Source organism: Amblyomma americanum, chromosome 1 (assembly GCF_052857255.1).
Source record: "Amblyomma americanum isolate KBUSLIRL-KWMA chromosome 1, ASM5285725v1, whole genome shotgun sequence".
Taxonomy (NCBI): domain Eukaryota; kingdom Metazoa; phylum Arthropoda; class Arachnida; order Ixodida; family Ixodidae; genus Amblyomma; species Amblyomma americanum.
Genome location: NC_135497.1, coordinates 104845336 through 104864008, shown reverse-complemented (window position 1 = coordinate 104864008; position 18673 = coordinate 104845336). Strand labels below are relative to the sequence as shown.

Below are 18673 nucleotides of genomic sequence, written 5' to 3'. Positions count from 1 at the left end.
TCTTTTCTTCTCTATTCACTCAAGTGCAGGTCGCACAAGATATAGGCTCATTATGTCGGATTCAAAATTGGAACCTGCATGCTTGCGGCGTCTTGCCCCATTAGATATTATTGCAATGGTTATATCTAACAAAATACAAGAAAGATCTACTGCAGCGACAAGAGGGAACCCAACAAACGAAGCTACAAAATACGCGTTACATCGGTATTCGGAGGTGTGTTCGGAAGCAGGCATTATTTCAACTTACGATTGTGGATAACACAGAGACCGTTGCTATGTGACGCAAATGATGCGAACCGGACGGCTCCGTAAAATCGATAACCTGCAGGATTTGTGCGTTCATTCACATTGCATGAATACGGGTTTGGTGGAATTTTATCTCTTTCTGCCGTTCCCGATGCATTTAGGCGCTGACCGTGCGTAAGCGCCCTCTCATTGACTATAGACAGCAAGAACCATATACGGACAGCTTCCGTTATTTGCATACGTCGTTCTTCGGTCTGCGTCCTGCATAGTGCCTTGCGGACACATCGCGAATTACACAGCCCGTTTTGTCCAGTCCCTGATATTAATCACAGGAAACTTGTTATAAGGTCAGAATGTTCTGAGCACAAAGGTCACCTGGCCCTGTTCCCTTTCATAGAAGGAAAATTGCTTCTGCTAGCTCATCATCTAGAATGATGACTGTAAGAGATTTTTTTTTTGTGATAGTGAGTCGCTTCGAAATACTTACACATTTTGTTAGACAATCCACTCTTCATTTTTCCTTGATTTTTTTTCTACCCGTTTCCTGTATCCTTTTCACTACATTTGTAGGTGTGTTTGATATTGCAATCACTTTTTACTACATTTATTACGCAGTGTGTATCTGGAAATCTGACCCAATGTCAGGTGACGTACGGAAAATCATCTTTCCTAATTTACTCTTTCAAGTATACTTGTGCTGATACTTGTGTTGACTGCCACAAGGACAACGTTTCTGTGAACACAATTTTTTATTAGTCATAAAAAAAATGTCTGCCGTAGAGAGGCCGCGACCATCGGTGATAACATTTTGGTTATGCATATCCAATGAATTCATTTGTATTCACCCTCTGCTAGCGCGTGTCACCAACAAGTCAAATGCGACGAACTCATCTCGCCAAAATTAAGCTTCCGACCACTAAACTATACACAGCAGCGCTGGAAGATAAATCACAATCAGTTCTTTGAGTTCGTTCTATAGTTCTCACTGTCTATAGGTCCGCTGTGTAGCTTTCACTTCTCAGTCCTTTCTTTTTCTGCATTTACTGCTGAGCCTTTCACTTCCTTTCTATTCATGTTATTTTCCAGGGTGTAAACACAGACTTCAGAAAAAAAAAAGTCATTTTTTCTGTTCCTCGTATGCATATTTTGGCTCTTTGAGAGCCTACCACCACCTAAAAACACACGTGCAAATGGACGAAAAGGCACTACGTCATCGCGTCCTGCCCTTATACGCCAAGTACACCGCCATTTTGTGAACTTTTATGGAAAAGAACGCATCACTGCAACGAGAAGGCAGCTCAAGGTATCCTACCCAGAATAATGTATATGAAAGACGCTAGACATGTAGCTGACGTCTCTCGACGTCTTCAGCAAAAGCTTTTTTTTTTAGTCTGCTTACTAGATGCATCAGCAACGGATGCCAAGCATCATTTGAAAGTGATGTTACGATGAACAGAGTTTTGGGTAGCCCATTCCGGTTTTAAACAACTTATATCCACCGGGCTGGGTTCAGTGAGACGAGCTCACCGAGGACTTTGTTTCCTTCCTAGAGAAGATATTTTTTTACTTTCGTATAACCGAATTTATTTTCTCCCTCACAGGCGGGAGCGAGCATTAAAAAAAGTGTGTGCGGGCGGGGGGGGGGGGGGGGGGGGGGACAAGGTCGTGGGTGCATTTATTCTCACCGTTCATTGGCTGCGCTTACCAATCGCCAACATCAGCGTTGTCATTGCGTGGCTTGATCCCATCGCTAGCCTTCTACGATAGCGAAAATTTCCATGATTCAGTTCATCAGAAAGCCAATTTATGATTCCGTCTAATTTCGATGTCAGCAGTCCAACAAACACATCACTAAAGATGAATCTGCAAAAAAAAAAAAAATAATAGTCACGCGTTCCTCTATGTCAGCATTACTGTGACTAAAACGTTATGCGGATTCATTACGGGCCTAAGACTCTTAATTAAGACTCTTACCTTGTCTAACTCGAGAGTTCCAAGGTTCGGGCTACGCCGACTGTGCAGACGAACTATCGATAGACGCCAACGGAACGAGACACGTCAGAAACGTCCGCCCACGCTCTGCAGATCCGCCGAAAATCCTGAAGCTTTAATAAACCAGGTTGTTTTAATCGAGTAAACGGCCCTTCACGCTGTGGTCTATAAAGATTACCTGTCATCACTCAATGGCCGCCGCTGGCAACCGTTGAGCCCTGGCGGTGTCAAAATCGCGCATGTCAAAAGCGTGGCACAGCGGATGTTCTACGCATTCTATCATATAAAATTTATTAGGCGGATATAGAAAGGCATTTCATAAAACATTTTAAAATCTCAGAAATTAAGAAGGAATGGCTAGAGAGATTATAGCAAATAACGAGCAAAGTTAACAATTTGCTATTTATCGACTTCGGTTGCCTTCTTCAGCCATGACTGCCCTGCTGTTTCTTCTTATTGCTCAAACCATACAGCTCAGTATAAATGCTAGAACAGTGATGCCGATAGCAACAGGAATCCCGGAGGTACTAACCCAGCAAAATTCAAGCTTTTTCATTCGCTATTAAGGCGCTAGCTGAACATTTGTGTTGTGGTGTCAAATGACACCACCACGGCCGAAAGAGTCAACATTTGATCAGAAATGTTAAGAGATCAATAAGGTCTACTCGGGGCGCTAGATTCACGTCAACTTTGGCACCGCGGAGACATAATGACGGTCCTGTCAGGCTAGTAGAATTTTTTTTTTCTGCTTGACGGGGTGGCGTTTACACTCCTTGAATGACAAGCTTATAACTTGAGTGTTGAACTTCCCTGCGTTTCTATCCGCTTAAAGAGGTTCATATCCCAGAAAGCATCTGCAGGAGGTTAACCATTCTGACATTTAGCTTACAATATATCTAACAAACTGCTCACGTGAGATAGAATCGCTGCCACATTCCTTGAGTTCTGGCTTCCTTTTAGGCTCTATAAGCAGCTTCAAGATACACGTCTATGTATCCAACGTCGCCAACCTACGTGATTCAGTATGCATCAAAACTCTAAATAGGAAAAGAAAGACAGAAAAAAAAATGAATATGAAACCAGGCATGGCGATAGTTGTTAGCAAAATGGAAAATGACAAGCTAAACAAAGTTTAGTGCAGTCCATAGCGGCGCTTGAGAACACTGTGTGGAACTGATGCGTGAATTCCCTCCATCCTTGCTCGTAAAGCGCGGTTTTGTGAAAGCAGTAATAACAAGGCGGATCGGTGCCGCGAAGGTGTCAAGAGTGGGCCAGCCGCTCGTTGCTCTCGGCCAGGTGTTCAGCGCGAGGGCGAAGGGGGCGACGCCTGGCCGAGTAATGAATTGGCCGCTCCCAAGGACTGTCACAGGCGGCCATGCGTGAGCCAGGCCAGAGCATTGGGGCAGCTGAGAAGCGACGCTTCGCGCGCCCATGAGGAGCCGTCCGCGCCGACCGCAGATATTGCTTCCAAAATGATAGACGCCCCAAGGAATAGCTCAAGAAGTCTGACCTCGTTATTAAATCTCCGCCGGGCGAGCGGCGAAGAAAGCGCGGCACCATTGGAGGCCGCCGACGGGCGCGGGCGGAGCGACCGAGAGGCGGGGCGGCCGGCGGGGCGGCGCGGCCCCCGCGATCCCACCCCGGCATGCTAATGGCGCCCGGGCAGGCGGCTCGCCATTTGGCGCTGTGCTCCGGTCGCCGGCGGATATCATGAGCCGTGCCCGATGAGCGCCAGGATGACGAGCCCCGAGCCGACGGACGGCAGCCGCTCGGGCTCGCCCGCTTCGCCCGTGCCCTCGGCCGAGGGCGCCGACCACAAGCCTCGCCTCTCGTTCAGCATCAGCCGTCTGCTGGGCGACGACAGCGAGCGGCGGCCCGACACGCTGCTCGCCGGGGGTCCCTCGCCGCCGCTCGTGTCCGAGATGCCGGCGCTGGTCGCCGCGGCGCAGCTCAGCCCGCTGCACCTGGGCGCCAACGGCACCGTGATCCGCGTGCCCGCGCACCGGCCGGCGCCCCTGGGAGCAGCGTTCCCGTCCTTCCCGTGGATTGGGCCCGCGCACCCAGCCGTCAAAGACCGCCTCCAAGGTACGCCGCTGCCGGCCCGGACGTGAATGCCAGCTGCCGGACGGCTGCCATTCACGGCCCCGCTCGGCACGTGCTCGCGCGCGCGTCGCTTCCCCGCGGCGCACTCGTGCGCTGTGACAAAAGGCGCGCTCGAAACCGCACTTGGGCACCCCATCCGCATGTCACATGTTAGACAGGCGCCTGCCGATTGACAAGTCTAAACGACTCCTTTCGCACCTGCGAGCAGCGTTACCGGGAGAGATGAATTTTGGCCACGGAGTGCAAGTGCCGTCTCTGTGACAGCTCTTGCTGATTAGAGTTGCGCCTGAAATGTTTCTGATTTAACCTTATTAAACTTGGGTTGTCTCTGAATGATGTCACGGGTCGAAAAAAGGTAACGCGCCTTCTCGGAACGGAGAATCACGAAAGGAAAATTCAAATCGGGAAGACCGGAAATACTAAAACTAAGTTTAAGGCCAACATATTAACATGATGTCCATATATTACGAGGTTTCCTTGCGCAGTTCATTCAAGTGGATTTTACGCCATCGGCTGAAAGTAGTAAGACGTGCACAGGTGATCACTGACGTTAGTAAACCTCAACTGTGGAATGAGAAAATGCCAGCAATACGTTGTGGCGCGTCTTACTCCGAGAACTAAGCGGTAATACCGCATTTCCCCAAGTACATCGGTTTCACATTGCATTTTCTCGATTGTAGACATGCAATCCCAGAAACACACAATAACTCCTGTAAAGGATATGCGAGAGATGCGTACAGCACTCCATGTTTGCCTTTTTTTTTTTTTTTCACCTCTCACTTGTTCACATCAGACGTTGGACAGGGCTGATAACCAAAAGTACTGCAAACGAACCGGTAAAAATATCGCATAATGAATTTTTGAACTTGTGAGAGACTTTCAGATAACAAAACCGAGACAAGACGTCACAAGCATTTGCGGCGACAATACTTATGAGTAATATATGATGTCTGTGTATATCCCGTTTACATGCAGATCCTCACGTCTATACAAGTGGGCAGTTAGCAGACGAAAATGAGACAAGGAAAAATTTTCCTTGTCTGCACATGGTTAGCAATCTGAACTGATAACAACTATATGTCATATCTCATCAACACTGAGTTTTACCAATTCGTATTATGTTTCTTGCATACTAGTGTATACCTGCGCTCTTTACTTTCCCCAAATTTATTGGTGCAGGAAATTTGGGTTGAACCGCTATCACTGTATTTTTGAAAAGGGGCGGTTTTCGTTGCGACAACTTTGTCGCACGAGTCGTCGTGCCTTTCAGCGCAGGCTATCTTTGCAGGTGGCTAAAGCGCGCACGCCAATCAGCATCCAAGTTTTCTGTGCAGTCAACATCCGATGTTACTGAAGTCAAGCTGCATGCAATTCTGACTGCTTTGTGCTTAGAGCACAGTGCTGTTGTTATGACGAATAATTCGCTGAAAACTTTAGGTGTTGATGCCTGTAGCAACAGATAAAGTTGTTGCAGCAGTAAGCCTGAAATTTGTGGCTGGCTGTGCGCACAGACATGCTCGTATCAACCCAATTCCTGCAACGCGTAATGCAGTAATGGTGACTGCGTTTGTTGGAAACCGAACGCAGTTAAAAGAAATAAGAAAACTGCAACTTGATAGCAAAACAGTTCTTCAACGGTTCACCGCAGATAGGAAAGGTTACGCAGAGAGAGAATCGATAAAAATTTACGCAGTCGTTGCAAACGGGTCGCTGGAGACAACTTTCAAGGAGTGGCATTTATGTGTAGTCACTAAAAAAAATGACAGCGTCATTTGTGCTTTCGAGCACACAGCAAAAGTTTTCAAGGTCCCCATTGCGTTGTTGTTGGATTCAGGATCGTTTAGGTTTTTTGCGTCTGCACCATTTCAACGTATTCCCTTAACAAACCTGCAGACCCTATAGGTAGGCTGACACACGTCGCGGCATTATTAAGGGCTCATACCATCGTGGTACTCACACTCGCTTGCACTCGTACGCTGTGTCGTGCTCTTTCCACATCATCATACCATTTCACCCCTGGTTTCCCTTTAACCAGCACAGAACGGGAAGCCAGAATCCTCGTCCGGTTAACATGTTTGCCTTTCCTTCCCCTGCGTATTCATGGCACTCAGACCCTCTCGTATTTCCTCTCCCTTCCACTGCTTCTTTTGTTATCCCCGTGATGGGTAGCAGGTGGAATGCTCATGGGATTATCCAGCCTGCCTTCCCTTTTCCTCCTGTTTCTTCCTTCCATGTAACGCTGAGGCCACAGATGTTGGCTAATTAAGCATTACCTAAAATTATTGCGAGGTAAACAATACGAAAGAATGGAGCCTGGCAATCTCTTTATCATGGCATATATGCGTCGTTTAAGTGTATTTTGGGGATAAGTCCGCACTTTTCTGCGTCCATGGTTGCATCACAGTTCACACGCACGTGTTCACATATATACGCTGGCAATTATCGCAAAGCGGGCGTGTGTCAAGGGTAAATACCAATAACGCTACCAGAGTCAGCAAAGCATGCATGCTGCGTCCTACTCAGCAAAATACATAGTTTTCCACCAACACACACCCATTTTCTTTCCTATTAATATGCTAAGTCCACAGTAGTCATCAGAAAAATGCACTCAGCATTTATTTTTACGTGTCTGCAGCATGTGCACTCTAAGCGAGACCCAAGAGAAAGATCCTGAAATACGCACAACCCCGCGCGACAGTGCACATGCGATGCAATGTAAACTGGATATCCTATAGCCAGCTCGGAAGGATTTGTTGGTTGCGCAAAAAACAGAAGCGGCGAAAGGCTCCTAATGGAAAATAACTGGCGGCACCGACAGGGGACAAGCAAGTATACTACACACCGCAGCTGCAGCGTATCCCTCTGCTTTCCATCTTCGCCCCCCTCTGCATAAGGACAGGTTGCCGGGCGCTCGTGCACGACCTCTGCGTTGACACTGTCATTACTGGCCAAAGATGTGATCACAGGCGCCGTGCAAGATGCACTTAAAGGGGCCGTGTCAGCTGAACGTCGCCAGCTTGCGGCAGTCGCTCGTTGTGAAAATGCCCCTTTATACGACGCCGCTTTTGACTACGCGCGCATGAAGGAGATGCTATGGTATTATCAGCAAAGATGGTGCGTCTGTGTGCGCCGCCGGGCTGTTAGGCTGTAGTATCAACAGGCTGAAGCAAGAGCTCAGAATAATGAATCACTGTGCGCTGGACAGTCTTTTTTTCCATAGCAAACGTTTCGTGTTGTAACAATCACATGATTAAGATTAAGTAAGCTTTCTTCGCCACAGGAGAGCAAAAAGAACGTTATATAGTCAGCGTTCTCCGGTGAGGATGAGGAGTCGAAAAAAACAGAGAGAGGAAATCACTATTTTTGTGCGATATTAACCGCAGATGATGTCAGTATAGCTTGTCGTATCATCCCCGGCCCAACGGGTCGAATAAAACAAACTGGAGACGTTTGCAATCGCTTATCGCAGATTGCGATGGTAACATCCCTCTGGAAGACTAACATTATCACCACCATCCCCAGAAATGATGAACCTGCTCTGTTTTGGAAAGAAAGCTGCACAAAAACGGGAACAGCAAACAGATATCGCGTCAAGACTCAAGTACGAAGCAGAAAAGCACACGAAAAAACATCTGGTGCAGTTGGTTCGGTTTAAGGGGTACTGACATCCTTAAGCGACCTAGACTATGAGGGACGCTGTGGTGGAGCGCTCCGGATAATTTCGACCACCTGGGGCTCTTTGACATGCACTGACATCGCACAGTACACGGGCCCCTAGCACTTCGCCTCCATCGAAATACGACCGCCGCGTCTGGGATCGAGCCCGTGTCTTTCGAGTCAGCAGCCGCGAGCGCCATAACCACGGAGCCACCACGGCGGCTCAATATATGGTGCAGTCCAAACGGTCCACTACTACTCTCCCAAAATCAAGATAAAAATAAAAGGGCTAGGAGAGTACTGCAGTTTTTGCTCAAGCATTCTGACCACAAAAGGGAAATTTTTTTTAAATGGACGAGAGGCAAATTTTAGCAGCCTTGACTCAATGCCTGATCAGTTGGTTTGGTTGGTTGGTTTATTGGATTTAACGTCCCAAAACGACTCAGGCTATATGAGGGACGCCGTAGTGAAAGTCTCCCGAAATTTCGGCCACCTGGGGTTCTTTAACGTGTACTGGCATCGCACAGTACACGAGCCTCTAGGATTTAGCCTCCATCGAAATTCGACCCCCGCGGCCGGCATCGAACCCGCGACTTTCGGGTCAGCAACCGAGCGCCATTACCACTGAGCCACCGCGGCGGCTAATGCCTGAAAAGTAAACAATTGCATATTTACTAAACTAAGTACTTAACTAAAATATCAACTATGCCTTCCTCTGATTTTTGGTTTTAGCTCTCGCAGAGCTAAAACCGCCTGAGCTTCCCCATCTGTACAGTATAGTCTGCGCATTTAGCTCGCTCGAACGTTGTAACTATTTTTGCTAGTACACGAGCGAAATTGTCCAAAATTGGGCAAGGAAACTTTTGGTTTGGTTTGGTTTGGTTTATGAGGGTTTAACGTCCCAAAGCGACTCAGGCTATGAGGTACGCCGTAGTGAAGGGCTCCGGAAATTTCAAGAAAACTTTTATTGATCTTCTAGTTGTTGCTAAAACTGTACTAGCTAATCAAAACAAGAAAATGACTTTCCCTTGCTGTATATACTTTTTTCAAGAACTTAATTAAAAGCATTTTACTAATCTGCATTAATCAGAAAATGGCTGAGACTACGGCCCTGAGATGTAGCATGTAAGCTAGCCACTGAGGTCTTCAGCCATTTCGACGTAGTGCTTCATTGACTTTCATAAGGTGCGAAGAGCACTATCCGACGACAATATGCAAAATAAGGACACATACATTGCTCGAGTGTTCCTAAGCGTTCCCATTTTGGATCATGTCAATGAGGGGCTAATGTTAGACAGCATCGCCACGATATATATACTGTTTGTTGTCAAACAAGCACAGTGTCTTTGCTCTTGGGCACTCGGGCGAAATCGTTAAAAACACCCACACACACAGCGCGATTATAACCATTGCGCGCATAGAGTAGCTCTCCTTCACAAAGCAGGTCAGACGCACCTGGCGCCTGAGTCCTTTTCAGAGAAAAAAATGTGCACAGTTGGCACCGCGCACGCCACCTTGCATCAGTCGCTGCTTTCATCGCCCCCTGGCAGCGGTGCGTGGAAGCGCGACCGTGCTCTACTGCACACCTGCTGTTGCAGGGGTGAGCGCGTGCTTGTCAGCGACCCAGAGTGCGCACACCACTCCTCCAGTGACTTGAATGCGTTGCATGCGTAAACCGCCCGTCGTGCCCTGCGTGTCGCGCCTGCACAAGCAGGTACACATGACAGGCTGCATTCCTGCGCACCAGACAAGCTCCGTGGCGGCACGTATGGCTATGCGTGCACGGAGCGGCACATAAAGCGCGTGCGGCGAAGTACGCTCTCAATACATGTCGCTGCAAGTGTGCTCCCATGGACCTTTCCAATAAGCGCTCCCTGGGCGTCGCCATATTGCTCGGCTGGACTGTTGCGTGTAGCTGGCAACCAGCAATTAAGGCGGAAGCGTTAGCGAGAGCTCTCTGCTGTGTGTACCCGGTGGAAAAGCCTGTTGACCTTTCCATCAAGTGCGTCGAAACACGTGCTCTTTCCACTGTAGACCTTTCCATCGGGTACCAGCAGATGTCAAAACACCTGCTGTTTGGGGTGTTGCGAACAGGTGCAGAGAGCTCGCGCTGCCGCTTCCACACTGCCTGCGCCAGGTGCACATAGCAGTCCACCGAGGAACATGGCGACTCCCGCGGGGAGCGTTTATTGCTATAGCGCGGCACGGGGCCATTTCACTCTTGAACTTTTTCGTACGGGTCAAGGTCTTCTTAGTACTAGTTAGTTAACTGGAGCTGCTGTAGTACAGCAGGCTCTCATAGAGGTTGTTGCGCATGCGTTCGCGCATGTGTGTGGTTAAGAGGTGCTAGCTGACCACACGAGCAAATTCTCGTTGATGACGGGCCTCGCTTTCATTCCAGAAGTCAGGTTTATCCATCCGGAGGCAAAACCAGAACTCCGTGAAAATGCACTAGTCTACTTCAATTTTCCCTGCTCAATAAATGTTGCTCCCAAAATTTATATCAACATATGTCAATGCGCCTATCTATCCAAGCTGTTGAAATTTTGTACTCCTGACATAAATGGCAAAAGCAGGATTACATCTATGCTTTTACCTACAAAAACACCTTCTTCCTTTTAACTTACATATCTTTTTTGCGTCAATAGCTTAGACAGCTACACACAGAATGAATGACATATGTATACAGTCACCTTCTCTTCGAGACAACTGTAGTTCTTTCTGTGAATCATGGCTTTCTTGTCCACAAGACTTTACGCAAGCAGTGATTAATGTGGTGTCCCCGGCGGCCTTGTGTCGCGGTGACGCTGCGCGATGACATTCTCGCTGCACCCGCTTCTTGAGCGTGACATTAAGGCGACCTCCTTTGTGAGGAAACTGCGTGGTAATAGGTGTCGCAAGCAGCCTCGACGACAAAGCATCTAGCGTGTCAGTTTCCATCGCGGGGTCTTTAGTCAACCTGCTCAGCTACGCCGCCTCGTGGATCGCTGAGGCGCATGCGCGCGTGACGTAACCACAACGACAGTAGCACTGGATTTCTGAGATATGTTTAAGTCTCAAGCAATGATAAAGCATCGGGGACTTTGGAGAATTAGTGACGAAGAAAACTGAACTCTTTCTGAGCTGACCGAAGCGCTATCGATACGTTGCCCATGTGCGGGCGGCGCTGCTTAGGCCGTGATTGGGTTTTAGCCTCCGTGTAACACCTAACCGACGTTGTGGATACCGTCATATTATCTGTGGCGCATACATTGTAACAACTATTTTTCGCTCGTGGCGCTTAATTACCAGGTAGTACGAAAACGTTACAACAATGTTACTTTTTGTTTTAGTCGAACGTCATTACATCGATCTTAATGTCTTGTTTTTCTAGCGTTTATGAAATGTTACAAGTAAACTTTGGGATAAACTTTTCCTAACCTTATTTAAAAATTCAAACAACATATATGCAACTTTCGCTAAAATGGTATACTAACCCTGCAAGGCCAGGTATCCGCCAGTTGTAAGCGCAGACAACTTCAATCAATACTTTTCAAGGAGCTACCAAGGTGGCAGTTGAGTACTTCAATACAGCACTACTAATGCATGCAACTCATACACTCACGTTCCAACAGATGCCGTGGCTTCAAGCCGATATACCCACCCGAGAAGGGTGTCCGACAAGTAATAAAGACGAATGGGTAATGTGAAAAGTTTTCTACTGGGCATGCACTCAATGGCAGGCATCATCTCGCATGTGTAACTGCAAAGTTTCGCTGGTTGGTTCACATAATCACTGTATGAACAGTACAAAAGTTCGGAGGCGCAGTACTTGAGAAATACTGGTGATGTTGTTTGATAGTTTTGGTTTGAACATTAAAATACCATTTGCATTACAAGTTTTCCCCAACGTTTAATTTGAGCGTTAAACTAACAGTTACTACACAACATATAACGTTATTTCTTAATGTTCAACATTAACATATTATTCCAATATGAGGTATAAAGTTACTGCAACTTGCGTAACAAAATTATATCATTATTCTAATGTTCCGTGCTACATGGGTTATCACGTGCACTGACCATAGATAGCCATCATCATGGCCTGCCAGCCGCTCGGCTTAATAAGAGGCGAGCGGAGTAGAACGCTGCCCCTGTAAGCCTACATCCTAGGTGGCGCACTCCTCCCTCTGCAGAGGCGTATTTAGTTGTCACTCTTGGAGGGGGTAATTGGGGGCGGCGTTCCTATTTGAACGATGTATTTATTGGACCTATTTCTTCGAAAAAAGGGGGGTTCAGCATGGTTGTCCTATGTCAGTTATAGTTTTTTTTTTTGGAGGGGGGGGGGGGGGGGTGGCTGCCCCTACCCCTGCTCTCTTTAAAAATCCATCCCTAATCATCTGTTCCATAAAAATAAATTTCTAGTTGGTACACAATACAGCTATTTATTTATTTATTTATTTATTTATTTATTTATTTATTTATTTAATTATTTATTTATTTATTTATTTATTCTGATACCTACAGCGCCCGTGGGGGCATTGTTGTCGGGGGGATACAGGGGCAAAAACACATTTTCATACAGATGAAACAGTATATAGAAAAGGTAAAAAAAGCGCAACGAGCAAAAACAACAAAAATAAAATGCATAACAAACGAGCACTTAGGGGAATAAAAAAACAGGAATGCATGGGAAGATAAGATAAGTCATAAAGCCGGCACATAGTACTGAAGCTAAAACATGGTACATTCTACAAACGGGAACACACAAATTAATGCCGCACGTAACTGCAAACTTCGTTTAGAAATTCGACAGCACTTGAGGAAAAACGTATAGTAGTAACAGAAATATTATTTCAACAAAAGACACGCCAAAACATTTACGAAAGGAGATTGCGGGGCTGAAACAACTACTCCGGCAATATATTCCAATCATGCACTGTTTTGGGAAAGAATGAACTTTAAAATATATTTATATGGCGCATGTATTGAACTTTCTTAGTATGGTCTAAACAGGAGGATACATAGAGGGACCTTTAATGTGTGCATCTTTTGACAAACCTGTTGCACCTATAATGTGGAACAGCTTAAGCCTTAAATACTTGCGTCTCTCTTGTAAGAGACGCCAACCCCGGGTTTCTGGATATCTTAGAGGAGCTTTCGGGAACATTTGGTTTTAAAGGGAGCGGTAACATCGACACAGAAACAAATTACGCCAAAATTAAGAAAATATGCTTCTGAGATCAAGTGCCCCGACTACGCCACCTTGCAGAATGTAGCAAAGGCATTGTGCGAATTCTTGAGCGTTTCTGTGCGCGGTTGGGCGCCAACATATGCGCATGTATATTCTCCCTAACTCGACAAACCTGCGCATTTATGGGCGAGAGCGCCGTCTTGTGTGCATTTTTGACCCGAACTAAATCATCCAGCTATCCCTGCCCATGTTTCTTAACTTGAGGGAATATTTGTAGCTTGTTGCGCTCTGGCAGCGAACTCTAAATTCCAGTGAATGAGGAGCTTGCATATTACTTGCAAACGATAGGCTGGAACTGCCTTCACTTTCCTAGTTTAGTTTAGTTCATGGGGGTTTAACGTCCCAAAGCGACTCGGGCTATGAGAGACGCCGTAGTGAAGGGCTCCGGAAATTTCGACCACCTGGGGTTCCTTAACGTGCACTGACATGGCACAGTACACGGGCCTCTAGAATTTCGCCTTCATTGAAATTCGACCGCCGCGGCCGGGATCGAACCCGCGTCTTTCGGGCCAGTGGCCGAGCGCCATAACCACTCAGCCACCGCGGCGGCGCCTTCACTTTGCTGTTGTCATGATTATCATATCTTCATTATTCCAGTCTGCCGTACGCAATATATAGCATGCAAATAATCTTTAATATCGTAAAGTTATAAGACCTCCTTTGTGTTTCATGATATATATTTTCCTTTCACCAAGCTGTGCACTCTGATAGTTGCTGCGCAATAAACTACGGCATATTGTGTTATGACCGCTGTCTGTCATGAACACATTTATGTATCAGGGGAGGATTTGCGGCGTTAGTGGGATCATCACGCGTCAAAAACCACAAAAGAGTATACATCGGCACCTGCTATGAAAGCAACGTTTAGCGGTGACAAATTTTAACGCATAACTTATTTGCCATATCGTCAGGTGCTATTTGCATACAGTTGCAACGTGACCATAGACCGGCACCTGCTAAGAAAAAAACGTTCAACGGCGACAAATTTGAACCCAAAACTTTGTTGCCAATCGTCAGGTGCTGTTTGTATATACAGTTGCAACGTGACCATAGACCGGCACCTGCTAAGAAAAAAACGTTCAATGGCGACAAATTTGGACCCAAAACTTTGTTGCCAATCGTCAGGTGCTGTTTGTATATACAGTTGCAACGTGACCATACACCGGCACCTGCTAAGAAAAAAACGTTCAACGGCGACAAATTTGAACCCAAAACTTTGTTGCCAATCGTCAGGTGCTGTTTGTATATACAGTTGCAACGTGACCATAGACCGGCACCTGCTAAGAAAAAAACGTTCAACGGCGACAAATTTGAACGCAAAACTTTGTTGCTATATCGTCAGGTGCTATTTTTATACAGTTTGCAACGTGACCATAGACCGGCGCCTGCTAAGAAAAAAAACGTTCAACGGCGACAAATTTGAATGCAAAACTCTGTTGCCATATCGTAAGGTGATATTTGTATATAGTTGCAACGTGACCATAGACCGGTACCTGCTAAGAAAACATGTTCAACGGCGCCAAATTTCAATGCAAAAATTTGTTGCCATACCGTCAGGTGCCATTTGTATGCAGTTGCAACGTGACCATAGACCAGCACCTGCTCGGAAAAAAACTTTCAACGGCGACAAATTTGAACGCAAAACATTGTTGCCATATCGTCAGGTGCAATTTGTATACAGTTGCAACGTGACCATAGACCGGCACCTGCTAAGAAAACAACGTTCAACGGCGACAATTTTGAGCGCAAAACTTTGTTGCCATATCGTCAGGTGCTATTTGTATACAGTTGCAACGTGACCGTATACCGACACCTACTAACAAAAAAACTTCAACGGCGCCAAATTTGAACGCAGAACTTTGTTGCTATATCGTCAGGTGCTATTTGTATACAGTTGCAACGTAACCATAGGCCGGGACTTACTAAGAAAAAAAACGTTCAACGGCGCCAAATTTGAACGAAGAATTTTGTTGCGATATCGTTAAGTGCTTTTTGTATAAAGCTGTAAAGAGACCATCAAGAGGTTGACAATGTCCTTCAAAAGAAAGCACTACTACCTTGTATGATGAAATGCCACTCATTTTTTTTACTCTTCATGAGGGCGTCATAAGTTACTCCTGCAATTCGAGTGTAATAGTAACGTTTATGTGCCATGAAACAAAAATAAGCGCCTATTAAGGTGGAATCGAGGCATTTAGAATATTTTCTTTATTCTATAAACTGCAAGTTGAAAGTTGCCCCGTAGTCTAACCTCATAAACAAATGGCGAAATTTGGCTATTTCAGTCAGCAATTAAAGTATACCTTTTCCTTAATTCGTCATTTGAATGAAGATTTTTTGTGGTGACTGCATACATCATGTCCGAATGAAAGCGCTCATCACGGGTTTACGCTAGAAACTGTTGTTAAGCTCTTGCGGTTTTGTTCACATCTATCAGCTCAGTTCGCTGTTCCATTACGTGGTAAAAATGCTGCCTCATCTCATCGCGACTAAATTGCAAAACACCTGACCACAGCACCAACATTTAGAATATTCCCAACATCTTTCCCATTTGCCCAACATCTCCTAAGCGAGCATGTGAGAATGTGGCGGGACTGTGGTTTCGCGTGCCAGGATTTATAGTCTCAACAACCCACTGCACATGCTTGAATGCAAAACGTGTTGTACAAACATGTACAGATTTGGAGAGAAGTAAACGGAGCACGCTGTGGTCTTCCAACCGAATTTTCTGCAGTGACCTCTTTACAACTTGGAGGAATGGGATGTGCATGCTGGTAGTGGTCGCTGGTACATTTTCTCGTGGACGGACGATATGCCTTCATTCCTGTTACAGAACAGGCGTCATTTCACTTAGAACAGGATAGTGGGCTCTGTTCACTTATGTCCTACCTGTACTGTGCAATCGAGTCCTTTACAGCGAGCTCTATTCTTCGCGATTTCATCCTCTCGTGAAATTTTGGAGAATGCTGACAGAAAACTTCACTGTAGGTGGCGCCAGCTTCAGCCGAAACCGGCTTACAACACATACTTATTACAAGACAGCCATGGTGAACCGCTTCCTCCACTGGTGCGCGGAATGTGCGCAAGAAAGCATGGCGAATCCGCAGAACGAAGCCGATGAAGTGGACTTAAAAGCGAAGTCCATGCACGCATAAATTGCTTTGTCATGTTTCTGAGCAGGCTTTGACAGGCATTGTACGGATATGCATCAGTTCAGCCCTTGTATGGTCGTCAGTTCGTACTTTAGCAAATATTTTAGGCATGCCAATGACAGAGATTGCGCTCCCTTAAGGGGAGGGGGAGGACTTCAGGGTGCGTCATCTTCAGGAAATTTAGGCTTAAACGAAGGAAGCTGAAGCTAGTACTGCAGGATATAGATACGGTGTAACAAATAATGCCACTTGTTGGTGACGCCAGTCTCTTGTGAATAAAAGGCTGTTCACAGAGATCACGAAAACGAAGTACGTTTGCAATATGCAACGTCTCGCAGCGAAATATTTGCAAAGCCACCTTTGCAATCTGCAAAAAACCTAGGCAGACCGAATCAAAATTACATCCCGCATGGCCGTGCCTCTCAAATGAACGGCTTTGTGCGTACATGTTGCAACTCTGCATGTTTCAGAGCATCAGAGGCTATTTCAAAGCTTCCAGGGCTTTCTACTGAGTGCAGCTTTGGACACGGTTTTGGCACAGATGCTGCTTGAGGTATAGCTGGCATGCATGCATCTACAAATTTGAAAATCCTGAAGAAGGTTTTTTTTTTACTTTTGACTCCAGGAGCGTTTTTGGTTACAGCACCAGACAGTTATCTTTTTTTCTGTGTGTAAAAATCTTCGCATTCTTACTTTAAAAAAAAAAAACGAAAACTCACTCACATCTCATGTCGCCATTGTCGCCTTATACGTTCATTTACGATCAGACGGCATTCGGAAGTATTTCTTGAAGTGCGTCTACAGCATGCAGAATTTACAGACGTCGGTATGTACAAATAGAGAAAAAGGTAGCGGGTTCGATCCCGGACGCGGCGGCTATATTTCGATGGAGGCAAAATTAAAAACGCCAGTGTGATGCGCAATATGTCAGCACACGTTAAAGAACTGCAGGTGGTCTAAAATTCTAAATTATACCGGAGCGCTCCGCTCCGCCGTCCCTCATATGCCATGTGTCGATTCGGAACTTAACCCCCCCCCTCCCCCCTCCCCTACTAAAAAAAATAATAGAGAAAGTCAGGAAAAGGAAGATGCCTGTAAATATTTACGAGCTTAGCTATGTCCTTTTTCTGCATAGGATGGCAGTTCTTGATAGTTTTATTATCTCTTTTTTAGCGTTGCCTTGTCATTCGCTTATTTCTTTCCCAGGTTTTGTTATATTTAATAATTTAATATCTAACTATGTGGTGTTTTGGCATGCTTTCTTAGACTCACTCTCTTCAACGGCGATATCTGCACTTTCAGTGGTGCAGCTTGCGTCCTGTTTAGGCTCAAAACAATGACTTGTTTTTCGAACCAGTGCTTGCAGCCTTGCCCGGACCTTTCATGTGACCAACCTAAGCTATTTCCTTGTTCCGCAACAGCACATCTCATCAAAACAACGGCTTCAGCCGCTTGACTTGTGAGTTATGATTTTGACGCGAGTGAATATGATGGTCGAAAGCACCTCTCAGCTAGTGGTCGTGCTGATGTGACGATGCAAGTGAGGTCAGCCTTATGTACAGGGGGCAATTTCTCCACCTGTGTATCACATCAAGATATGTTGTAGACCGCAACACTGCACGATAGGAGCCAGTGTCCTGAAAAACGTCACAAGCAGCTGAACTTATGCGCACCTGCGATTTAGTAAGTCGGCGGGGAACAGAGCCAAGCAATGTTTCATACTGTTTTGAAGCAGCTGGTGGTAATTGGGGCTTAACGTCCTGAAGCGACACATGGCCCCATGGGGGACGCCGTATTGGGGAGCTTCGGATTAATTTGTACCACCTGAGGTCATTTAACGTGCATTGACATTGCGCAGTATGCGCGCGTTTTCGCATCCCGCCTTCATCTAAATGCGGTCGCCACAGTTGGGTTTCAATCACGCGACCTATGGGATAAGCAGCCGAGCGCCAAACCCACTGAGCCACTGCGACGGGTCCGGTTTGAAGCAGCAGGAAGTGGTCGTCACTCGGACAAAATACGAAGACCTCAAAGAACCGCACCAATCAGAAGATGCTTGCATTACGAAGAAGCAGAAAAATGCCGAGGACGTTGACGTGGCAAATTTTGGTTAGCGGCACCGGGTAGCCGGCGCGACCTTGCCGTGCACCTGACTATAGGTGGGCATACTGGGAGCTGCAGCGCTGACTTGAAGCCAGCCTGGCTCTGACGGCCGGGCGGGCCTTGGTGGGCACTTCAGTTGAGGATTCGACGCAAGTTTCGCGGAAAATCGCAGCCGAGCTTACGATTC

At 46.4% G+C, this 18673-nt stretch overlaps 1 protein-coding gene across 2 annotated transcripts in view; it reads left to right on the top strand.

Annotated features, from left to right (window-relative positions):
* Nucleotides 1-3939: 3939 nt before the first annotated feature.
* LOC144113391 (T-cell leukemia homeobox protein 3-like) overlaps nt 3940-18673 on the top strand; it is a 74347-nt gene continuing 59613 nt past the window's right edge. For both annotated transcript variants that reach the window (XM_077646433.1, XM_077646432.1), the window contains exon 1: nt 3940-4323. In XM_077646433.1, the coding sequence (XP_077502559.1) occupies nt 3963-4323 (361 nt within the window). In that variant the 5' untranslated portion in view covers nt 3940-3962. The remainder of the gene's footprint in view (nt 4324-18673) is intronic.